The 26,569-nt window shown below is 38.6% G+C and overlaps 2 protein-coding genes across 2 annotated transcripts; one reads left to right on the plus strand and one right to left on the minus strand.

Moving 5' to 3' along the window:
• The first annotated feature begins 353 nt into the window (after window positions 1–353).
• On the plus strand, window positions 354–24,313 carry sirt7 (sirtuin 7). Its single transcript, XM_079808298.1, has 10 exons — window positions 354–489; window positions 1,116–1,253; window positions 15,060–15,164; window positions 17,822–17,892; window positions 18,014–18,086; window positions 19,261–19,359; window positions 19,508–19,744; window positions 21,227–21,307; window positions 21,404–21,510; window positions 22,650–24,313. Exons 1-10 carry the CDS (start codon window positions 373–375, stop codon window positions 22,849–22,851), a joined length of 1,230 nt encoding a protein of 409 aa, XP_079664424.1. The 5' UTR covers window positions 354–372; the 3' UTR covers window positions 22,852–24,313.
• Window positions 24,188–25,747, minus strand: rbbp9 (retinoblastoma binding protein 9). The gene is made up of 5 exons (XM_079808299.1): window positions 25,554–25,747; window positions 25,403–25,445; window positions 25,209–25,314; window positions 24,655–24,740; window positions 24,188–24,571 (listed from the first exon to the last, which is right to left on the minus strand). The coding sequence occupies exons 1-5, from the start codon at window positions 25,647–25,649 to the stop codon at window positions 24,348–24,350; spliced, it is 555 nt and encodes a 184-aa protein (XP_079664425.1). The 5' UTR covers window positions 25,650–25,747; the 3' UTR covers window positions 24,188–24,347.
• Window positions 25,748–26,569: the final 822 nt, after the last annotated feature.

The following is a 26,569-nucleotide window of genomic DNA, read 5'->3' on the forward strand; positions in this document are numbered from 1 at the left end:
TTTATTTGTATTTGTGTGTTTTTTGTTGTTGTTGTTTTACCTTTTAGAGGAGTTTTATAGGAGTTTTTTTTTTTAAATAGGGAAATCAATAAATACATTAATTAAAATAAATAAAGTAATTAAAATGTATTAATTAAAACTAATAAATAAATACATCAATGAATTAAAATGAAGTAATTACAATAAATTAATTAAAACGAATACATACATTCACTAATTAAAATAAATAAAGTAGATAAAATATATGAATTAAAAAATATATTAAATAAAAGAACCTTTTTTCTTCACCGAGCGATGTGTCATCTTCTCGTCTGCGTCACGCCAGTCACGTTTTACCCCGCGATAGCGACTTGGGCGGTGACGTCATCGGTGATGTCCAGCATCATGGACGCGCAAACAAACAGCGGCGGCTCTGCGCGAGCGGAGAGAAAGGAGCGAGAAAAGGCGAAAATAATCCAGCGAGAGAAACAACGACAGACGGTGAAGACGGTATGAATACGTAATATTATATTACATTATGAACAGATAGTGTAATTATAATGAATTCGTATGTGCAGAAATGGTAATGACGCGAGCCGGTAAAACTAGCTAATGTTCAGTAGAAACCCCTAACGTTACATATCCATGGGAACCGTAGTTTCGACCAAACTGATGGTTTAAATTAAGATTTTGAAAGCTTCTAACAGTTTTTGGAGGAGATCCCATGTTATTTATGGCTTTGCCGTAGTCACAATTACTGTAAATATGGTATGCTTTGCTGTTAAAGGGATAGTTCACCCAAAAATGAACATTTTGTCATCATTTATTCCAAATCTTTATGAGTTCATTTTTTTCTGCTGAACACAAAAGAAGATGTTTTATAAGATGGTTGGTAACCAAACAGTTGACATTGACTTCCATAGTATTAATGTTCATTTTTAGGTGAACTGTCCCTTTAAAAGTCTGTGACCAATTGCAAGAAAAGAAACCCCTTTTGTAAAACTGGGCACTGGTCTTTGAGTCTGTCTCAGCATAATAGCTGAATCCATAGTGTCTTCTACAAGAAGAGTGAGTGAGTAAGTAAGAAAGCAATGAAGTCGTGTGTGTGTGTGTGATGTTCTCTTTCTGTGTTGAAGATCTCCCAGATCCTGCAGAAGTGTGAAGGAGAGCGGAAGCAGGAGGAGCGGAAGCTGCTGCAGGCGCATCAGGACATAGTTCAGGAGCTGAGCCGACGACAGAGCCGCAGACACCTGCTGAAGAGAAAACAAGAGGAGGTACAGCTATATCTGGCGAAATGCAATACTATAATACAATAATTTTTTTTTATTATTTTTTTTTTATTATCTTATAGCCTAGCCATTTTTAATAGGATGGACAGTTAAATAGGAATCCAGCCTCATTATACTTAATAAATATATTTGCTTCTTAAGGCCAATTTATACTTCTGCGTCGAGTGTACGCCGTAGGCTGTGTGATGCACGCGTACCCGACGACGTATCCTCGCGCACCTCTCCAAAAATGTAACACTGCGTCAATTCTACGCGGACCGTAAGCGCTGTGATTGGTCTGCCAGAACTAGGGATGGGCATTTCAAGCAAAAATGATATTCGAAGATCGCTGGGAATTATTCGATTTTTATTCGAAAATCGCAACTCCTCCCCCGCATGTATAGGCTACACACATAAACAGAGAGAGAGAGAGAGAGAGAGAGAGAGAGAGAGAGAGACCATTCACACTCTCAATCTGTATGATAACAAACTGTTTAATTCATTAGGGAATAGGTTATATCAACTCAAGCCATATTATTGTAACATGCTGAAACATATGACTGTAATTTGACATCGCCCCAAGTTACCTGATAAATGCCACAAGTCTACAGCGTGCGCGTGAGACGTTATTCTTCTGTTGTCTCAGGGCGTTTTTACTCTGGCATTTTAGTTCGGAATGGGGCACGGTTAGCATGAAAAATTGCTAATGTGAAAGCTTACCTACAGAGTAGGCTTGCTACGATAGTCGGTGTTGCCGGTGTTACCGGTGTCCAGACTCAACACCGGTTACATCACTTGCCCACCGTGGCACCGCCCACCGTCTTTTTGATTTTTTTATAGTAATAAAATAATTTAGTTCAGTTAGAGAACAGACAATACGAATAAAAACTGAACGTATCTGCTTAATAAAGCAGGATCCGACCGTGAGTCTCGGCAGCGGCAGGAGTCATTCATCAGATTTAAGAGTGAGGAGCTGACTGAGATGATCGCGGAAGATTTGGTTTCAAAGCGAAACGTAAAAGCGCCTATTTAAGGGAGTTTGTCATTTGTTTTGTTGTTGTGTTTTTCATTAAAAATAATAGACTAATGAACCCACAATTCAAGCAACCCGCAGCCGAATTGGCGCTTATTCAAAACCGAAAGTTAAATGTGCACGGCCGCACAGAGAGCGCATTGTTTACTTTCGCCTGTCTCTGCTCCGCTACGCTGATTGCGCGCATTTATTTTTGCCGCGCGCACCCTCGCCCGTGCGGGCGCGTCGAGTATAAACGAGGCTTTACGGACGAACTGTTATTCATTCATGGCGTGCATCTCAATCATAGACTGATCAATGCTTGATCAGTGCCCTGACTACTGAACTAGGGAACTGATTGAGACGCACCCATGGCCTCACAGAGCGCGCATTTACAGACGAGCTGTCATTCACGGTGTGTGAATACGCAACACTGGCGCGTTTTCAGTTCAGAGCGGTCGTGTGCATGTTACTTTCGGTTAGATAGAATTAGTGATTTAAAAGCCTCCGCCGGTGATACCGGTATTACCGGTGTTGTCACACATCAATTAACCGGTGGGAAAATGTCCTCACCGTCACATCCCTACTACAGAGCTTGGTGTGCACTGAGGTACCGAACCCGAGAACACACAACCGGAGTTCGGTTGCTCTCGGAGCTGAGCCGTGATTCACGTGAATGTGCAAACAGCACTCGGGTGCGCACTTGTTGTGGAAGAAAGTAACCAGCGCATGGGTTTTAGCCGATTACAATGTCATTAGTTCAATAACATACACGTAAGAGATGATAGTGTTGATGATTTAGCTGAGATACGATCGCGAGAGCGAGCCTGCAGTGTATTCGCGCATAGAGTGCAATCAGGGCAGCAAATGAATGGCAATTCACCGTCTCCTCAAAAGAGTCTGTTTGCAAGCAGCAAAGCCGCCTTCAAGCGACACATACGGTAAACCCAAGTGTCGTTTACTCAGCTGCACATAATAGCACCAAATTAATTGAAAAAAGCCCAATGTATTGACCCGCGTTCTGTTTTCTATCACGCCCGTGCACGTTTGTGATGACGTAAGATGAACGCAAACGCACCAGGGTTCAAGTTGAGTGTGAAACCAGACCAACACTGCGGAGACGGAGGGAACAATCAGACTCGGACCGCAGCAAACGTGTCCAGTATAAAACACCCTGAGAGCTGACTGGCAGCTTTTAGGAGCGTTATTGGCAGCGCCTCCCTCTGGTTACATGAAAGCGTCAGCACCACATCAGCACCGACAACATGGGGATTTTTTTTGGACGATAATCGCATATACTATTCGATATTCTATAATTAAATAACTAATCGAATATTCGAAAATCGCGACCCATCCCTAGCCAGAACCCCTCCCTCAGGTCAATAAATAAATAAAATCTGTGATAGGAGTGTGTGTGTGTCCAGAAATGGGATGATAGTTTCATCCTTATATCTGCTAACACAATATTTTGTAGTGCAGAGATTCTTTATGTTAGTGAATAAATGCATAGATCGGCTGTATATAGTTGATTTATTTTCTCATTAAAACCAAAGATGTTAATCAGTGATTGTATATCAAGAACAGGACACATTTGGGTGCATTTTGTTTTGTGATTTCAACGGAATGAATAGTCTCTGCAACAGCAATCGATTGAAGTGCTCGTCTGTGCATGAGCCACCGATACTGAAAACAGCGTCAGGAGCACTCGGCATGATTTCAAAAACGCACTCCAGTGCCAGATCGCCTCTTATGTAACTTTACTAATCAACTAGAGATGCTTAATTTGTATTACATACAACAACTCAAGCTGCAAGAAGAGCTGCTATCTGACGACATGACGGCTGCTGATACTCCGGGTGCATCTCAATCAGCTCCCTAGTTCAGTAGTCAGGGCACTGATCAGGGAGTCAGCCCATTGACTTATGTCCTGATCAGTGCACTGCCTACTGAACTAGGAAGCTGATTGAGACGCACCCTCCAACAATGTAAACAACTTCGGCTTTTGCCTTGATACTATGGGTTACCATCAACATGCCCGTGGACACTGCCTCTAGCGGTCTGCATGTGGAATTGCACATTGACGCAGACAACACCCTCAGAACTTCAACAGAAGTATAAATGAAAACCAACGCGTTAACTTGCGCCGTAGAGGATGCGGCGTAGGTCCGAGTCCGACGCAGAAGTATAAATCAGCCTTTAGTGTTCTCTGCAACGGAGTAGTCTCTGTCTGAGCGCACAACTGCATGAGCTTATATGGAAGAAGCGCATACCTGAGCTTGCATTTTGGGTTAAGCTACGCAGCTTAACCCAAAATGCAAGCTCAGGTATGCGCTTCTTCCATATAAGCTCATGCTGTTGTGCGCTCAGACAGAGACTACATTGTGTTTGGCTTTTGTGGTTTGACATTGTGGAAAGTAGAATAATTTAATCAAAATGTATTAGCCTTAGAACATCTTCCCTCACCGTGACATTGCAGTGCTTTTGCTCTGAGCGGCTGTGAACGAATGCAGCCGTGCACGGTTTGCCAATTCGGGGACTAGTTGCTTGAATTGTGGGTTCATTAGCCTATTATTCTTAATGAAATACACAACAACAAAACAGTACAATGACAAACTTTGAATAGGTTTGAAAACCCTTAAATAGGTGCTTTTACATTTCACTTTGAAACGAAATCTTCCGCGATCATCTTGTCATTCAGCTCCTCACTCTCGTGATCAATGAGATCTGACTCCTGCTGCAGTTTGTGCTGCGACTCTCATTCGGCTCATGAGGTACGTTCAGTTTTTAATTATAGTTAATTCTTCCTCTAACTGAACAAAATTATTTTTACTACTATAATATATCAACTGGGAAGAAACAGTCCTGTGTGTTTTGTATCACTAGTGCAGTGTCCGTTCTCGGAGCATATAAGCGCTGCCCACGTGAGGCGCGTGCTTCTCGAGAGTCCTGCCTTTATTGGAGAGAAGGATATGTTCAGCTCTGAAGCTTCGAATATTCGATGTTCATTACTACCAAAGCTTTGAAGTTTAAAAAATGGTATTCGGACCACCCCTAATCCAAATGAGGTCTGTCTGTCACAATCAGACATTTTGTTCTGATGATTGGCCAGTAATACCAGTAATGGAGTAATGATTTAACTGTCTGTTTTGCTCATGCCTAGTATCAATGACATCATACCCTCATTTCCCTCGATTTCCGTTTTTTTTTATTCTGTAGAAACCATGGAGACACCAGAGACGCTTTAATATATGATGTTTTATTAGACAAGGGAACTGTTTGGATCATTCATCGAAAGAAAACATCTAGTGCGTTTACATGCACCCTCATAATGTGATTAAAATGGGATTTTATTGCAATTAAACTTTCATATAAACTCAGTAATTAGAATAAAATAATGTGATTAAGCTCATAATCGCAGTAAGCATAAACACATTAACATACGTGGCGTACGCCGATTTTTAATAGCATTAAAAAGGCATGGAAAACACCTTAATCACAATATTGCCGCTCTGACCAAAGTGCGCATGTGCGCGGACATATGGATGCCGTGTGTAGGCCTGTCGCTATAGTCAATAAATCAATTAATCGCACAATAAAAAAAAAAAAGAGCTCGATAATTTTTCCGGCCGTGATAATTTCCAGCGTCCGTTTTTATCATAGACTGTAAAAAAATATGGACGTAGTGTCCGTGACGTCACCCATAGGATTCTGATGAGCCGTTCTGAAGCGCAAAGTATGGACAAGATGGCCGTTGCCATGGTTGTGGTTTTGTGTGTTTCGAAAATATTTTAGTTTAGTTTGACACAACTTGCATATAGTGTGGCTCTTGTCCAGGTTATTTTCCCCTTCGACTTGTATAAGCCAATGTGCTTCCATATATACGCTAGCTTTTAATGCAGAGGGTGCCGGTCTGATGTCGCTCAGTTTTCATGCATCTCTGTTATATGTACGGGCACGCTGACGCCACAGGCGGTCTGGGCGCATGCTTCAGAGTTGCGCCTTTTGCGTTCCGTCAACATTACGCTATCAACATTTAGAAAATCGATTTATTTTTTACATTTGTGAATCGATTCAGAATCGTCCGCATCGCGATGCATCTAAGAATCGAAAATGTTCCCCACCCCTAATATAGTCCCATGTTAATATCTGCCTAGGAAATCGCCTAGTCTTAATCTGCATCGCTATTTGTATTCGTTGTGAATACGCAGGCCACAAGAAGTAATTGGGTGGGTTTTTATTTTTTGGATCACTTTTACACGGGACATGCTAGGTGGCAACATAGGATTCCATTCATTATGCTAAACTAAGCTAGCGGCGACCCTGCCAAACTAAAACAATGCATGCACTGAGACAAATGCATTTGCCCACATATCTAAATGTAGGAAAGCTGTTGAATAAGCCCTATATCTTAAAATGGTGGAGTGTTCCTTTAATTCATCCTTGCACAAATTAAGGCCTTAAAAGGTCTTAAAGGAGTAGTTCACTTCAGAATTCAAATTTCCTGATAATTTTCTCACCCCTATATCATCCAAGATGTTCATGTCTTTCTTTAGTCAAAAAGAAATTAAGTTTTTTTTTTTAAGGAAAACATTGTGCGTAATGGCACATCCGGTCTTCATTGGCATGTGTCAGTGGATAGTGGCATGTGTCATGGGACATGACACCTGGTTGACACCGAGTCGCAGAACATGTCGCCGTGTGTGACAGATTAATCTAGCACCTATACTGACGTAATTGTGATACAAAATCCTAAATAAATAGTATAATTTTGTGATATTTTAAATATCAATTAAACGCATTAAAGTCAGTATTAATTTTTTCAAACGGGTTATTTGTCACGTCTGTATTTGATTGACATGTGCCACTGAATGTTTTGTAATATGTCACAAACTGCCCATTCTAGGAAAGACACAAAATAAATCTATCATGTGTCACTAGGAATAACGCATTAACAGGGCTCTACGCTAACATTTTTCTTGAGGAGCACTTGAGCTCCTAATTAAAAAAAATTAGGAGCAAAGTCAAAATTTTGGCGCACTTTCTGATTAATAACACGCATTCCAATTATAAATTTCCCATTACAGGACGATCTTTGTCCCTTTAAATTAATGTCCAGGGGCATTTTTACCATTATAAGAGCAATGTTTTCTAATCTTATTAAATGTATGCATCATCTTTTATCAATTTCTTCAATTAAAATAGAAATGTTGTTTTTAAAATGTTAATTTAAACAATAAATTCAGTTAGCGCAATAAGACACAACCAGACTGTTACCAATCTAATTAAATCAGCATCAAAAGATCAATCTTTGCACTGTAGAAGTGGCATAGCAGCTCTATCTGAAGTGGTGTTTAGACACATTTACATTTGTTTAATGCAGCTCATGGGTAAATAATGTTGTATGAATGTCAGTGTTTCCCACAGATTAGAAACCAATTTGCGGTGGTGCGGGGGCGGGAGTTGGGTGGGGTATTTCGGGTTGGCACATATATCGATTTCGATCTTGATTCAGTATCAATTCATATGTATATAGACTACTGTACATACAAGGAAAAATAAGTTTGCCTTTTTAGCTCTATTTCAAGCCATTTTAAATTATATTTGCTCGCATTCATTAATATTCACTTGTGTGTGCTTGTATAAGTATCATTAAAAATATTAGGATGTAAGTTATTAACGTTTTAAAATTTCACATTTAAAGAAATCTAGTATTTGATCATGTCTAAATATGTATTCAAATGCAAAACCTAAAAATAAGTAAGCGGTTATGATCTGCAATACTTTTTTGAGCAACTAGATACATGTATATTTGTTAAAGAGCCATGCAGGCACCTATACTGGGTAATGGCATTACAAATGAACATTATTATTTTTCCAGCCACATAATGACTTTGCATTGGATTTCTCCATTTTAACCTTAATTACTACACTACTTGTAATATAAATAAGAAAAAATATTAGAAGTATTTATTTTTATTGAATTCATTAAATGGTCATTAATGGACCATAATTATTCCACAAATAGTAGGCATCATCTTAGTACCAAAAGATCTCCTCAAAATATTTCAATAAATATTATTAAAATAAAATAAAGAACATTTATTTAATTGAAAAATAGTTAAGGTGTATGGTCACATTTGACCACCAATGAGTAGGAGTATGAGTAAGGAATACCTGAGGGCTAAATACAGGAAAAACATTAACATTAATGGTAACAATGTTGCATCTCCATCACTCTCCATAATAAAATGATACTGTAAATGTGGTTGACGTGATAATCAATGCTGCACTGTTTACCTTAAATTGCTGCAAACACCTGTATAGTGAAGCTGTTGTGTATCCATTCAAATGTATTGACACAGCGCTAGAAGTATTGAGAGCTCATGAACCACGTGACCGTGCGCGCCGCCGGGAGATAAGAGCATGTCACAACTCTTTTTTTTTTTTTTTTTTTTTTAACGCCTCTGACTTTAACTGTTCTGCCACATTAGTGCCACAATGCTATTTATTGTTTGAATTCCGTATTAAAACTTTAAAAAATGTAAAAGCTTAGAGTAGACTTTGTTTCATATCAAAAGCAGGTTTGGCCATTTGAGAGTGTGAGACGTGCGTGAGTGACGGAGGGAGAGCAGGGAAAGGAAGTGCAGTTGAACGAATACGCTGCGTGTTTTAAATAGGGTAAAAAAAAAGAATAACGACACGCAATATGTGGTGGCCGGTGTTGATTCTGTGGCGCACCGCCACAAATTAGTGTGTGAAATACTTCACACAAATTATATGTGTGGGAAACACTGAATGTTTTAAATATAAGTTTTTGGAATTTAGAAATAGGCTATGTACAAGTTAAACTTAAACTTAGTTAAAAGATTTATATTTTAAATAAAAAGTCCATGCAAAGTATAAATATGAAAATAAAACAGCCACTAGGTGGCGTGTCAAGTCTGTGTGAGTCATTCATTCAATCGTTCAAACGCAGATTCATTCGAATCAAACCGCTTGGAGATGCTCAACAGTTCTGGTGTAGTTTTGATTTTCACGAAATAGACAGTATTGTGGCTAAAACGTTGTTACTTAATATCAACGTGTCTATTGGACTTTTGTACACGATCAGTATCACATTTGCAATCATGCCAATACTCGGAGCAATAGCAGTCTGTAACTTTAGGCGCTTTGGCGGTTAATAAACAGAACAGCATGCGTCTTGCGGAAGAACATTGCAGCCGGAGCTACTTCTCTCTGTTTATGTCTATGGCGAGTCACGCAGGTACTGTGCTCCTCCGCAGCGCTGCGACCCGAACTGGATGGTCAGAATATAAACACTCATTACAGGGAGTGCAGAATTATTAGGCACGTTGATTTTCTGATCATATTTTGTTTCCAGGCACATTTGACCAATTCCAAACCACAGTAATCCTAATAACTACTATTGATTTAGTATTTAATAATGTATAAGTGATATATAATTGTTCATGAAGGCTGGAAATGAAAATCACCTTATATTCAGGTGTGCAGAATTATTAGGCATGTTTTCTTTTACAGATAAATTAAAAAAAGAGATTTAACTCAGACTGAAAAGTCAAAAAGTATTAAATGCCCATGAGAAGGATGCAATACTAATGCAATACTAGACATTGCAGTTAAGGCATGACCATTGGACAGTGAAATGCTCGTTGGGTCAGCAGGGTCAGACAAAAACAGGTGGTGAAGAAAAGACCACCTGTGAAGAAAAGACCACCACTGCAAAAGAATTAAGAAATAAGGTGAAGAATTAAGGGTGAAACCATTTCCGACCTTGTTTATGATAATCCAAATGTGGTATTTCTAGTTAATTTGGACTTGGCTGCAAAGAAACATCAGCGCGAGGCGTCTGGTAAGTGTGTATGGCTGCGTCACACCTGTTTCACCTTGTAAACAATCAAAAAAAAAAAGTTTTGCAAATGCGCCCGAAATGGTCGCTATGTAGCGCCCTAATTAACAGTCGCGTCCGTTAAACCTTTATTTTTGCGTGATGCTGCATGGACATACGCCAGTAAGTGTCAGTATAAGTAGGTGTAACACTGGCCAGCACAAGATTCTCATCTGTGGCTTTAATATTTCAAGTATATTCAAGTCTAGGCCTGTCACGATAACAAATTTTGCTGGACGATAAATTGGCCAAGAAATTGCGATAAACGATAATAATGTCGTTCTGAGACCATTTTCATCTAAAATAATGATAATGGCATAATAATGCAGGTACACCTTTTCAAAGATCAATAAACTTTTATTTCTAAAGACTATTTAACACTGAAAACGGAAAGCATTTTAAATATCCACAATAAATAAACAAAACAACCAAAACAAAAAAAGCAATGGACTCTCAGTCTGTTAACAAAAAATGCACTTGAATAAACAGCTGGGAAAACTGCAACGGATGATTGTGTTTTAGGTAGAGCTGGGAATCGATTAAAAAAATTAACTAATTAATCAAAAAAAATTCTGTAATTAATCACGATTAATATGTTTTTAATGTTTTGATATTGTAATATTTTCAGTTACTCTCCAAATTAATGTAGAAACAATTTATTGACAGCATATTTTAAATGTGTTATATTGTCATGTTTTTATGAATGAAGGCCAGTATCACTGATACTAATGTCTGTATGAAACATTAAAGCTACACTGTGTGATATTTTCCCCCATCTAGTGGTAAAAAGGTATATGACCATCCAGTGAATTTTAGTTTCTGTTCCTCTCAATTCCGATTTCGTTTTAACTCCTACGGTGGCCGATTTAGTCCAAGATTAACATGACTTCCAGTTCGACCTCGTCCACATTCGACACGGTGCCTGTGGGATATTCTGTGCGCAGTGGGATGGTTGGAACTCAACTGGCCTAATTATTCGGCTTGAAAGAACTGCAGCTAATCCAGAGTGAACTTTGATGATACTGATGTTTATTCAGTCATCCAATTGCAAGGCATAAACAGGTTTGCGTGGATATGTGGTTTCTGTGAGAGAACAAATAAGGATGGTAAATATACATGATAATGACATGACAGAAGATACACAGTTAAGAACTGTATAACTATACTTATAAGTTACATTTGTATAATGTAACCGTAAACCAGAGCTTATTGTACCATATATAGGCGCTAAATGCAGCTGCAGTGGAGCTGCCGCTGCTAACAAGCGGTGTCGGATTACAAAAGTGTGTGCGCAGCTTTAGCACTGCAGTGCGCTCTGTATAACAATTGTTAACATGCCGATCAGACCTGATACATATTTCCATCAACATACATTACAAGCAAATATTCTCTATAAACGAATAAACATTGTTGATAATAAAATAACTCAATGATTATTCAAATAGGTGAGCATTACGCTATTGTATGTTGACACAAAAATACTTCTGAGGTGACATCAACTGAATTACGCGATGACACACTCTGAAACACATCTACAATGACAATAACTATTATTACTTACGGAGTTATTAACGCACAGAAATACCACACAAGGAAAAACAGACTTTTGAGGAATAAACAAGCCAGGAAAACTCCTTATAACTCTTACTGGACGCTGCTGAGATGAAAACTCTGCACATGCACCAGACAAGTCTGAACAAGTTGACGCGCACATGCGCCAGGCAGGGAATTTTGTACAGTGCCATCGAGTGTTAAAACGCGAAAGGCGAAGCTTGAATTTACGGGTATATCCCTCTTTGGCTAATGTACTTTCAAGATTGAGGGGCAACATGGCGACCTGCATTCGAACCCCTACCCGTATGTATTTTAAATGGCATATTATAAACTTACGAGAATACTTTATTACTTGAAAGAATAAATATACATTAATGAGCACATATATTTTTGAAAGACCTAAGTGTTTTTAGCTAAGAATAAACTAAAAAAGTTACACAGTGTAGCTTTAATGACGTTACATTACAGTATAACTAAAAGCTCCCAATTTCAACATTTATTAGGCGTTAAAAAAAAACAACATTTAATTTAAGTGAACTTAAAACAATCTTTACATAACCCCATTATAATAAATGTTATTTTTACCTGTGCCTTCCCCGTTAGACATATACAGAAATGTAATGGTTATCAAACATCTTTCTTAACTGCATAAATAATCAATGAAATATAGATTAATCATCATTAAAGATCCAATTTTCTCTGTTCCCGTTGTTCTTTGATGAACATTAAAGGTTCCGTTTTTCCTGTTTTTTTTAAGCTTTGATTGTGTTTACAGTGTGCAATATAACGTGTTCATGTTTAGCGTGTAAAAAAACACAGTCCCTCCTTCAGAAAAAATGTAACGAGTTCTGATTGTGCCAGCGGTTCCCGTGTTGTGACCCGGAAAGGTCACGCCTCTTACCATAACGGGGAGATGCATGTGCTCAAAGTACAGCGCCCCTGTCCAAACAAAGGTGATTTGACTCCGGGATGAAAATAACAGCGTCTCGACGACATGGCGACAAACACACTACAAAAGCAACCGAACGCAACACCTCCTCTTCTCCACGTGGGAGAGCAACAAGACCACGCCCCCTTTTTTGCGTATTCTTGTGGGCGGAGGTTAGTCGACAAACTGTTCTACTGACGTCATTAAAGCAGGATGTACAGGGATGTAGTCCAAACCGGCTGTTCGCTGTAGGCTTTGAAAGGGAACTTCTGTTAAATAAAATATCTCGCTTGGCATTGAACTTTGAGCGTTATAATTTTACAGGTGTTATTTATGCTCTAACAGCAACATTACACACTAACTGAAGTTTGAAAAATGGGATCACGAAGAACAGGACCTTTAATGACAGGCATCATCAGTGATCCTGTCACTTTAAGAACAGCCGTTTGTGAACATGACGCGGATCTCACTCGCTGTCCCGCGCATCTCATTTCCTCACAACTCTTTAAGTTCATTTAAGACGTTATTTAACTAATTTAAGACTCCTAATATGAGATTACTCAAAATTCTCTGTGTTGTTGTTTGTTCATGAGCAAAAGAGAACTCTATGTGAGCAGGAGACTCGCAGGTGAGATGCGAGTCTGTCTGTGCGTCGAGTGTGTGTGTGTGTCAGAGTGTCCCTCGATTAGCTGACATGAGATGCAGCCACACAGACAGGACACTGACACACACACACACAGGCAGGACATTGACATACATTGCGTTCTCTTGTGTATTGTCGTGCTTAGAAGCATGATTTACATGTATAAAAGCGTGATCATATAACGTTAATGTAGCGTCGGCAAAAATGGATATAAAAACGGACGCTGGAAATTATCGCGGCAGGAAAAATTATCAAGCTAATTTTTTTTAGCGTGCGATTAATTTATTTTTTGACTATCGCGACACAGGCCTAGACAAGTCCATCCAAAGAGTGTAAAAAAAATAAAAAATAAAATAATTTGTTAGGCTACGTATCTGAAAAGGATTACATACCGAGCTACTAGCAATATTCTTTATTTATACAAGCGCAAAAAAGTGCTCAGTGCATTTTAAAAATTCAACAAATGTTTCGGTCACGCAGGACCTTCCTCAGTAACTTTAATAAATACATTTTACAAATAAAGAAAATCATTTTTGTTGTTGTTTTACAAATTAACTATGTGCATATGTTACATAATCTACATTATACTCAGGCAGACAGCTGCAGGTGTCACTACTGGAGGTGCCACAACATAGAGAAATGTCAGTTTTAGTGACAGGCCAACTGGCATGTGCCAGTGGATAGTGGCATGTGTCACTAAAACGTGTGATGTGCCAATGGATTGCGTCATGTGCCACTTGCATAACAATTTGCTTTATGTTGTCGAACATATTATTTATTACATCACTGAGTTAATGTGTACAACATTATTATACATAATTCGATTAAATTATTTTTGAAATATTAAAGCCACAGATGAGAATCTTGTGCTGGCCAGTACACACTTATACTGACACCTACTGGCGTGTGTCCGTGCAGCATCACGCAAAAATGTAAGGTTTACATTAATGGACGCGACTGTTAATGCGTTATTTGTAGTGACACATGATAGATTTATTTTGTGTCTTTCCTAGAATGGGCAGTTGTGACGCATTACAAAACATGCCATGTTTTGTGGCACATGCCAATCAAATACAGACGTGACAAATAACACGTTTGAAAAAATAATACTGACTTTAATGCGTTTAATTGATATTTAAAATATCAAAAAATTATGCTATTTATTTAGGATTTTGTGTCACAATTACGTCAGTATAGGTGCTAGATTAATCTCTCAGTCACTACTGGAGGTGTCACAGCGCACAGTGACATGTTCGGTGACTCTGTGTCATGTCAGTGTCAGCGTGTCGCGATAATGTCAGTGACGCATGCCACTATCCACTGGCACATGCCAATGAAGACCGGATGTGCCAATACGCATAGGGACATGTGCCATTGGCTTTTGTGCGTCAGATGTCATGTCACTTAATGTTAATACCGCCTCTCAAAAATCAGGTAATTATTCATTTTCATGCTGTGGCGCGAGAGATTCAGCATCGCAGGAAACTCTGGTATAACAGTGATAAAAACAATACTCGTTTTAACTTATATTGCCCACCCTTAACCACAGGGAACAACTTTCTTGGTCTAAAGGCTCCTTAAACCTTTTGGCTGTATAGGACAGAGCAAAGTGCCCACCAGTTGAAGATTTCAGATTTGTTTGATGAATACTGTTTGTTCGGACATCTTACTCATTTGAAATATTGTTTTTTGCATATTGTAAAGCAGGGAAGTCTGCATGTTTTCTTTCACTGTCACTGATCATGTAAATGTCATGGTTCTGACTGCAGGTCTTTGATGAGGCTGAGAACCTGAAGACTAAAGTCAAGCAGCTGGCGGAGGCGGTCCAGCAGGCAAAGCATGTGGTCCTCTACACCGGAGCAGGAATCAGTACTGTACGTGTTTCTCTCCAAACTACAGGGGGTCACAGAAGGAAAATTGTATTTGTGTTTGGCGTGTCCCAATTTTGCTGTAATGATGGAAGAAGAAATCTGATGATCCATGTTTCCTAGCGTGATTGAGAGTATTTCGAAAGAGCGCCTTGTGTGCCTCAGTGGATGCAAGGAATAAAAAACCCAGAGCAGAATGATTATATAATAATCTTTGAACAAGGAGACACTGCTGGCACTCTATTGCACATGCCCCTGTGGTTTCATTGAGTGTAAAAAAATATGCAGTACAGTCATTTAAAATAATGGCTTTAGATTAACTTCATTTAAAGTAAGTCACATTCCTTGAAATTATTGAATTATTATTAGGACTTTGTGAGACCATTTATGCTGGAACATGCTTTCATACGCTTAAAAAAATCCTGGGATCCTGTGCACATATCTGAAATATTCATCCATTTTTAGAGTGAGTTTTATCTATACATTTAAAAAACAGTTTACACTTTAAATCGGAGACACTTTTAAATTATTTTTTAACACTCCCTTACTAACGAGTTGTGATAATCGTACCTTAATCATGTAGTTCAGTCAATATACAGTCAAACCAAAAATTATTCAGACACCAGAAATATTTTTTTTACTAGTGGGTGTAGGACACTATAGTTCATTTATGTAAGTGAGGATAGCAAAATAAAGTAAACTGTGACATATTATACTCAAAAAGTCTTCATACAGGGGACTACCAGTAAAAGTGATTTAAATTTCGGACCAAAATTATTCAGACACTTTGACCTGACCATGTGTAGGAGCCATATCTGGAATTTTGTGCACTATCAGAAAAGAAAAGATTCATGTTTAATTTATTTATTATATATTTTTTATGTTTAATACTTGGACAAACCTGTCCATGTGATTTGACTTGCTCCTCCCCCTTGACGCGTCACTACGGCGCGAAAGTGCAGGTCTTAATAGTAAACTACAATTGTTTGGTAGACATGTTAGTGTGGAGAGCAACAGTTTCTTCAATCGCATGTTTGTTCACACGAATATTCAGTTTTATTTGAAAGTTTAATTTTGTACTTTTGTTGGAAAGTAAACCGGAGATTGTAATCAATAAACCGCAGCTTTTTGTTGTTATGACTGCATCTCCGTGGGTGCTTTATGGACTTGGGTATCGGGAGAGACTCCTCCGCTAACCTCAAAGGGCTAAAGAAGATTGGTAAAGAAGATTAGCCCCAACACCATGTTTTGCTTAAGTGTTTTTTTTTTTTTTTTTTCTTTAATTGCTAATGCAAACAAAATGAAGCATTGCTTGACCTTGCTTGACATTGCTTGATCTAATTGTGTACTTAAATTTGACAGCTGATTGGTTGATTGTAATCCATTACACACCTTTCTATCAAAGTTATCTGACATTATCAAGATAAAATTGTTCTGACTCAGTTTAACTCTGAGTTCTTGTCATATTTTATTACCATTTTCTGAACTATAGTGAATAAAATGATAATGTGAGAATGTTGAAGGTGTCTGAATAAATTTTGGTTTGAATAGTTACAAAGCTATTAATTATTACCTATATAATTAATTACATATTTTAACACTATATCTAGAGGAGAATTGGTTTCTCCATTATTATTGTTTCCATTATTCACTTTAACCCCCAATTTCCACCGGCTGCGTTACGGCTGCGGAACGGCTCCGCTGCGTGACAGCTCCGTGTTCCGTCGTCCGTCAATACCCACCAGGTCCGGATTTGTTGCGGAACGGCTGCGGTCATGACTGACAGCTGACGTCACGAGGCCCAATGTAATCTCGCGAATTCTGGTGTGATCGCGCGATATGTAGTTTCTATAAACAGAACTACCAAACCAGGAACAGTTTTCCATCCTTTTTAATGTTGTCCTTATAAAAAGGATGTGAGGGGTCATAGATGATGGGTTGATTCTGTACCTCAATAATCAGCATTTCTTCATCCATCGTGTCAACGGGGTTAAAACAAGCCTGTCTCCGCCCATTATGACGTTTTCAGGGTGTAGTGTAGGGAAATATGAGCGCGGTGTATTTTATTTTGAAAATTAAACGGATCTTTTATTTTGTTTCTGGCTGTTCTGTTTTGTCACTCGACTTCCTGTCCTGCGTACTCTGCCCTGTAGTGCTGCGGAGCGCTCCGGCATCCGGCGAAAATAGAAGCTCTGCGTATTTGATGCGGAGGGCTGCGGATCGCCGGAGTCGGAACGCAGCTGTAACGCATTCAGTGGAAATACACTCATTGACTTTAATGGAAACCTATTGACTCCGCCGCCGTGACGGAGCCGTAACGCAGCCGGTGGAAATTGGGGTTTTGTTTCCTTGCCACAGTTTGCCTTTGGCTCGGGAACTAAAGATGTATTATAGCATGACTTTTAATCAATGTCTCCGTGAAACCACTTAGGGGTGTCATGTGTCAATCGACAGTGATATCCCTGCATTTCATGTATAAAAAAAAAGTGAAATGTACTTTTTGATGATACATTTTTTTTTTGGACTGATTCCTCCAACCATCTGCACACAAAAACTCCTTACTTTTGCATGAATCACATAAATAGATATAGTCCATCCCTGTGTTGTCTAATATGTAGTTTCCTGGTTATTTGTAAGTTTCTGTTTTTTCATGTGTTCATCAGTCAGCCTCCATCCCAGACTATCGGGGACCCAATGGGGTGTGGACTCAGCTGCAGAAGGGCTGTTCTGTGAGGTGCGGGATCAATTTATCCCATCTTTCATGTCTAAATTTTACATTTAGTCCTGTCTACTGTTTTTCCCCTAATGGTTGTGTTCTGGTGCCACATGTTAACATCTGTCTTTGTATCTGTCAGTACATCAGATCTGAGTCGTGCTGAGCCCACCCTAACCCACATGTGCATCTGGATGCTACACAAAGAGAAGATGGTGAGTGACAACATGTGATTTATGTGGAAAGTTAGGTCCTGCCATCCATGTGGATGTTACTTTGACACCTGCCACCTACCTAAGCATTGTTGCAGACCATGTACACCCTTTAATGGAAACAGTATTCCCTGTTGGCTTTGGCCTCTTTCAGCAGGATAATGCGCCCTGCCACAAAGCAAAAATGGTTCAGGAATGATTTGAGGAACACAACAATGAGGTGTTGACTTGGCCTCCAAATTCCCCAGATCTCAATCCAATTGAGCATTTGTGGGATGTGCTGAACAAACAAGTACGATCCATGGAGGCCCCACCTTGCAACTTACAGGATAAACTTAAAGGATCTGCTGCTAACATCTTGGTGCTAGATACCACAGCACACCTTCAGGGGTCTAGTGGAGTCCATGACTCGACGGGTCAGGGCTATTTTGGCAGCAAAAGGGGACCAACACAATGTTAGGAAGGTGGTCATAATGTTATGCCTGATAGGTGTATACTATAGCAAATCTCAACTACTTGATTGCATGTATTGTTGCAAAATGTAATATGTAATCTATTTTAAGTCAACTAAAGTCAAGTCAACTTTATTTATATAGAGCTTTTTACAATGCAGATTGTTTCAAAGCAGCTTCACTGTGTTAAACAGGAAAAGAGTGCAACAGAATTTGATTCGGCTGTACAGCTGCTCTGGGGAAAACGGTGATGTCATCAGCTCATTTAAATTATCATATAGTGACAATGTGGGCAGATCAGTAATTTTGTTTATATATTTAATTTAGTTTACTAATTAGATTTATTTGGATATTTAGTTGAAAATGTAGTGTCCCCAACTGAGCAAGCCAATCCAAAGGCGACAGTGGCAAGGAACCAAAACCCCATCAGGTGGCATAATGGAGAATAATAAACCTTGGGAGAAACCAGGCTCAGTCGGGATGCCAGTTCTCCTATGGCCCATTACCAAACAGTGTATGATTATTATTCTGGCAACTTTACAAGTCAGGGGTCATATTAGATCGAAATATCCGAAAAGTACACTATACTATGTTACCAGGTCTAAATGTGACTATAAGGCATGAAGATATTATAAACATTAACATTAATTCTTTGAAGCTGCTTGGAAAACACTGTGTGTCAAATAGACTTGACTTGACTTGAATAAGGGTTTGTGTCTTTGCAGGTTCAGCATGTGGTCTCGCAGAACTGTGACGGTCTTCACCTGCGCAGCGGTCTGCCCAGACATGCCCTTTCTGAACTCCACGGAAACATGTTCATTGAGGTCTGCCAATGAGATCTGTAACATTTTAAATCAGTCATAAGTTGAGAAAAAATATAGATCATTTGTCTGGATTCACTCGTTTTAACTAAAGATCTCAAAATCTGATCAGATTTTTTTCTGACTCTCTCTTATCCCATCTGTCGCACAGGTGTGCGCTTCCTGCTCTCCAGCCCGAGAGTTTATCCGTTTGTTTGACGTGACTGAGCGTACGGCTCTGCACAGACACGGAACCGGTCGCCTGTGTCCTCACTGCAGAGCAGAGCTCAGAGACACCATAGTGCATTTCGGTGAGCGTGGCACTCTGGAGCAGCCACTCAACTGGAAGGGGGCAGCGGAGGCCGCACAGCAGGCTGACGTGATCCTCTGTTTGGGCTCCAGTTTGAAGGTGAGGATGTGACTGGTGCGGGTTAACTGATATAATTAGCGTGGCTTGAATCTTAGGCTGCTCGGTACTGCACATGGTTAAAACATAACATAGTTTGGAAGAGCCATGGGCCAAAAGAGCTTACGAAGCATCAATGGGATCTCATTGCTGAAAGGTATCACTCAGGTGAAGGCTACAAAAAATTCACAAGGCTTTGGATATACCATGGAACACAGTGAAGATGTTACAACAAGTAACATTATGAAGAACAGGGCGTCCCTCCAAAATTGATGAGAAGACCAAGAGAAAACTGGTCAGGGAGTCAACATAAAAAAGGTTACTGGGGCTTTAGTTAAGGTGGAGGGAATCAGCGACAAGTACCAGTCGATTGCTGAGAACTTTCACCTTTGAGCTTAAAGGCCTGTACACACTGGGACGAATATCGCGCACGCTTATCGCCAGCGTTTTTCGTGACGTTTTTCGGTGCGTCTTGAGTGTTCACACCCGATCGATTTTCACTGGCGATGCGGCGAGTGAACGTGCACATTCAGTAGATGCGCTCGCAGTACACAAGGTGGTGCTGCGGCACTTTATGCTTCTGACACTCGCTTGTCACACATAAGAAGAAGAGACGGTATTTACGTGCTTGCCAAAACCATAGACATATTATGTCTATGGCCAAAACCATTCACACACTTTTTGCTAACTGGCAAGCAGCATTAGCAGCTCATCTTCTTCTTTGTCTACTTACTACTTCTTCGTCGTATCAATATGTGCTCGGCAAGAGCGTTTTGTACTTGAGCGCCACCCAGTCGTGTTTTAATGTCACTTCAGCAGCTCCAGGCACTTGAACAAAAGCGCCGATCTCATTGGTCAGCCAGTTTTTAACGTGCCGCGTCAAAATAAAAAAACGAACCCGAGGCGTTTTTTAAAAAATTACGCTTTTACGCCTGCCGTTTTGCGCGTCGGTGTGTGCACACTCACATTGGCGCCCTTTGTTTAGTCCCGAGGCGTTAAACGTCGGCGATAAACGCGTGCGAAAATCAGTGTGAACAGGCCTTAACAATGATCCAAAATACATCTAAATCAACAAAACAATGGCTTCAGCTAAAAAGATTAATGTTGACCGGCCCACCCAGAGCCCAGAACTGAATCCTATAGAAAATCTGTGAGGGACATGAAGGGGGCCGTGCACAGGAAATGCCCTCCCAATAAAACAGATCTGGTACGTGTTTGCAAAGATGAGTGGGAAAATATTCCCAAGTCGACTCGAGATAGGCCATGCTAATACACTCAGTGCTGTAATGAAATCGAATTATCTTTTGTTTCAGTTTTTACGTCACAAAAAAAACTGCTGTTTAACAGTATATGTTTTATATCCACTGTAAGCAACAGCAATACAAATTTTCACACGTTGCAGTTTGAGTTGCAACATTTGTCAAAATGACATTTTGTTCTTAATAATGCTGCTTAATTTGATGTATCGTGTGTTTTATCTATCAGGTGTTGAAGAAGTACTCTTGCTTGTGGTGCATGAATAGACCAGCCAACAAAAGACCAAAGCTGTACATTGTCAATCTTCAGGTAATAATTCCGTACATAAAACTGCTCATAATCTCTTGATTATTTTATGACTTTCAGTTGATGATTTAACAGCCTGGTGTGTTTTCCTTATTTTAGTGGACACCGAAAGATAACTTGGCTACTCTGAAAATTCATGGGAAGTGTGATGCTGTGATGGGTCTTCTCATGGAGGAGCTGGGTTTGGAAGTTCCTGTTTACAACAGGCAAGACCCGCTTGTTTTTTTAGTCCTTTAGGAGAACTTCAGAAAATCAGAAAATTGCCTATTACTAATAAACCCTCTGACGCTGCTCGTGTGGCGGTCAAATTTTTTTTTTTATTTCAATTAGATTAATGTACTATTTTAGTTTGATAGTTTTTTTTAGTTTATATTTAGTATTTTTGTGATTTTTATGGTACTCAATTATATTTATGCAGTAATTATAATCCATTAGTTAAATTTTTTTAGCATGGAACTAAAAATGTACTGGTGTTAATCTTGAACGCTTTGTATTTCAGACTTCAGTTTTTTGCTAAAGAAAATTGCTAAAGTGAAAAGTTTAAAAAAGTGAAATAAAAACAAGCTATAGAAGTTTTGTTTATTATTATGAAAAATGCACCAATGTACTATTTTCAAATTGTATATTAAATATACATTTTCCAAAACGTGATTTCTCTAAAATGGTGAGAAAATCAAAGCCATAAATATAAACAAGTTGTGTTCCTAATTAGAGGTTATCTCAAAATATTAGCTTAGTTTCCCAATATCCAAAATTCTAAAAAAAACAGCACCAGAGGGTTAAAGGCAATTGTTAAGCACAATGCATTCATAATATAACATGGCCTCAAGCCTGATTTCTTTTATTACGTTTACATTTCTGCATTTGGCAGACGCTTTAATCCAAAGAGATTTGCATCAGATTCAAGTTATACATTTGATCAGTTCTAGCCTTCCCTGCGAATCAAATGCATGACCTATTGCCATGCTCTTCTGTTTGAGCTACAGGAAAGCTTTTTATTAATGATTACTTAAAGGGATTGTTCACCAAAAAATTAAAAGTAGCCCATGATTTACTCACCCTCAAGTCATCTTCGATTGTATTCACCTGAAAGAAGAATATCATTTAGATCTGAGTTATATTAAAACATTTCTTTGCTCTTCCAAGCTTTATAATGGCAGTGCATGGCTGTTTCTGTTTTGAAGTCCATAAAAGTGCATATACACCTAGGATGACTTGAGGGTGAGTAAATCATGGGCTAATTTAAATTTTTAGGTGAACTATCCCTTTAATGACTAGTGTATTACAAACATATTTACATTCCTGTCTGTTTTATTAATATTGCCATCATTTTGGTAAATATCAGATCACAAGACCCCATCTTCAGCTTGGCTAAACCACTCGTTCCACAAGAGCAGAAGAGTCACACTCGTAAAGAGATCGTGGCAACTGCTGCTCTGGAGGACGTTTCACAAGACGCGCAGGCTCAAGGCGAAGGCACGGCAGTTCAAGGTGGCTGGTTTGGAAGAGGTTACTCCAAAGCAAGAAGGAAAAAGAAGACTTTGTAATTCCTAAAGCATGAAGTGCCACACCGCTGCTCAGACGGCCACTGGGAGCGTCACACTCGCTGCTTGAAGGAGTGTTTCTGATAGGTCATATTGATGATTGTGTGACGTTACAACCTCATGGGTTATAGAGAACTGCTTTTCTGAAAATGTATAGCTATATGGCTCTGAAAATAACTAGCAAGTCCTTTCTGATAGAAAAAGGGAAAGGTTTATTTGGAGCACTTCGGCTGGTTTACATGATGGTTTGCTTTTGATAAGTGCACTTTACTTCCAATCTCAGGTTTATAGAATAAGCAATATAGGATTCTCATGACAGCAGTTTTATGAGAGACCTTTGTTGTTGTTTTTTTTATTAAAAATGTTTATTTACTCACCCATATGTTGTTACAAAACCTTTGGAACACACACGCACATAAAAATGCAGTTTTGCATTTTGAGCTTTAATAAAAGTATGATGAAACTTGTCCATACAATTTGTGTCTTGTGCTTCAAGTCTTCTGAAGCCGTACAGTTCCTTTGTGTGACAGGGAGATTAAAACTGTTCTAAAGTTTGAACTTCAAACAGTGTAAACTTCCTTTTTAAGTTCCAAGGGAGACACGTTTAGAACATGTGGATGAGAAAATGATCATTTTTCTTTTTGGGTGAACTTTTATGGAATATAGTTGTTTACAAGAAGTCAGTGTTACTGGATTGAGTAAAAATGAATGCTTTATTTCGGTCCAGTATTGAAATATTTCATTAGACAAACCGTTCCTCAACCAAAAAGAGAATGTGTATATTTTAATCAAATTAAATGTTCATATTGACTTTCAACAAATGGTGCTACAACTGATTAGAACCAGAATAGTAATATTCCATACATACGAGGGATAAAATTATATAGAAACATTACTATATTTGTTATCTGAACTGAGATAAATGTTTGCGGTAACACTTTAAAATAAGGTTGTATTAGTTAACATGAACAACACCTGTTCAGCATTAGTTAATCTTTGTTAGTTAATAAAAATACATCCGTTTATGATTTGTTAATGTTAGTCCACGGTGCATTTATTAATGTTAACAATATTTTAATAATGCATTATTAAATGTTAAAATTAACGAAGAAATAAATGCTTTATAAGTGCTGTTCATTATTAGTTCATGTTAACTAATGTAGTTAACTAATGAACCTTATTGTAAAGCGTTACCATGTTTGCACAGATGTGCTAGTATTAAACTGTATGAGTTGGATGTTTGTGTTTGAAAACAAAACTGCTGTAAGTGCCATTACTTCTTTGATTTTGTATCAATTACTATTTTGTCAAAGTTGACATGGGCATTTTATTTCAGATGTTCAGATTTCTACATACTACTGTAAAGAAAACTTGAAGATTTACATGATGTATTGAAAAATGTAAATGGACCGTTCCAAATTCTGCCACAATAATAAATTGTCTTCACTTATAAGGTGTTAATTTTAAATACACACAGGATGACGGGTAATTTTTTGTATTTAGCTGTTGGTTTTGAGCTTTTTTACTGCGTCGATGAGCTCTGGGAAGGCTGTGTTCTGGAAATGTCCGCGGTCTGAATATTTATATAAATCTGTCTTAAGTCCATCAGCCACTTCCTGTTGCTCTTGCCAGGGCAGAAAAGGGTCGTCTGTGGATCCAAACTGAAGTATGTACTTCACATTTGTTCTTATCTTTTCCCATTCCCATGGCCGGCTGAAATATCCTGAGCGTAACAAGAGAAGACACGTCATCACACAAACACATTGATGACCAATGACACCATGAGTCATTGTTATTCAAACTCACCGCTCTCACGTTCATTCTCATCTCCCAGATCTGATGTGTACGCACCTATCAGAATTATGGCAAACACTTTGTGTGTTTCTGCATACCTGAAGCACACCAAAAGCAAACAATTACTAAACAAGTAGTTTATTAAGTATTTAGAAAGTTATAAAACTTGGTAATTAAAAAAATACATAAATTACTTTTTAAAGCATGTATTTTGTAATCTGTAGTGAAATACATTTTGAAAGTAACCTTCCCAACCCTGCACACACATGTGGTTATAAATATGTGTCTGTGAGTATTTTACTTTCCAACTCATTTTAAGGGATTGATCATTCAGGTAAATGAATGATGAATCACTCATCAATGTGATTATTCAAATTGAACTCGACTCATTAGGAAGAAAAAAAACAAGATGCATTAAAATATATATTTATATATTAAATCAATAACTCAGAGCTAATTTGCTGGCAAACAGTGTGATAATAGATGAAAGAGTCCTGATGAACGAATCACTAATGAGATGATTCATGATTCAGATTAATCGCTCAGGCGAATCATCGAGTCAGTACCTCATGGCTGCTGCAGCTCCTGAACTGTGTCCGATGATGACCGTTTCTTCATCACATTTCAGATCTTTCTGCATGAACGGCAACCAGATGTTCTCTCTGGCAGTTACTGTCAGGTTAAATATAATATCTTATAATTCAAGAAATATATGCTACACACATCTCATGTAATGTATAGTCATGTGAATTTGAACTACCTGGATCAGGCATGTTCTTCAGCGTGCATACCACATCTGGGAGCTGTAAAAATGGGACACCATATAATATATTCGACCAAGTAAGTAGAAACGAGTCCTGTCTGTCATTATAACAGCTGAATGGTTTCTGCATATGATTTACATCTCATACCTCGTTTATTCGTTTCTTAGCCCATCCATACCAATTGCAGTGCTCGATATTCCCAGCTCCGTTTCCCGGCACAATCACAGCTCTCTTCAGAGGCATTTGTAAACCCGAGATCAGCTTCTCACGAGCAAAAACTTACACGGAAATAAACACAACTGTCACGTGTGGAACACAGAGGCTTTTCTCCTTTCAAATATGATGCTGCGTAGCGCCACCTGGAGGCCAGTCCGCCGTTCCTCTCCACAGGACAGGGATTCCCAAACTGTTTTTGTCAGCCGAATCGACATTAACTCAAAATAAAGTCAGAATTGTAAGATAAAAAGTCGCAATTACTGTCTAATATAGATTAGTGCAATTAGCCTTTCTACAACCAGGTTAATAAGTAGCCTAGTTCATTTTAGTAAGTGTTTTATTATATTTATTTTTAAAATTATTAGTTTTTCTCAGTCGCTTTGGTACATCTCTTGAATCATCCTTATGATTCGCAAACCAGTATTTCTCAAAAAAGATTGTACAAACAGCACCACACAATGGTCTGAAAAAGCCTGTAACTTCAAAATCCTAAATTCATCTCACAAAAGTAAGTGTTTATTTCAATGAACACATCAGTGCCATCAGAATGACAAGTCCTTGTGTCATTGTTCACATACAAGATTGCTTTGTCATCTTGTCAACCTAACAGTGTTACTGGGTCTGTATTTTCAGTAAATATGGCTACAATGTTTGAAAATGCAGAAGACTGCACTTATATTGCAAATGTCAATTTCAACAGTACAAATTTACACATTAGCCTACTCTATGTGGGATATTGATTGCAAGAGACTGGACAGGATTCATAGTTACAGTTTTACTGTTGGTCTGTCAACAAATTACAGTACTAGGCCTATGTCATTGTGATATAAAGAAAGAGACTAGACTATACACACATGCACACACACATACTGTATGTACGTGTTTGTATGTTACATTATGTCTCCATAAAGTATATTTACTTTATAATGTGTGGTATAATATGCATA

The sequence above is a fragment of the Gobio gobio genome (assembly GCF_949357685.1).
Source record: "Gobio gobio genome assembly, chromosome: 24".
In the NCBI taxonomy this organism is placed as follows: Eukaryota; Metazoa; Chordata; class Actinopteri; order Cypriniformes; family Gobionidae; genus Gobio; species Gobio gobio.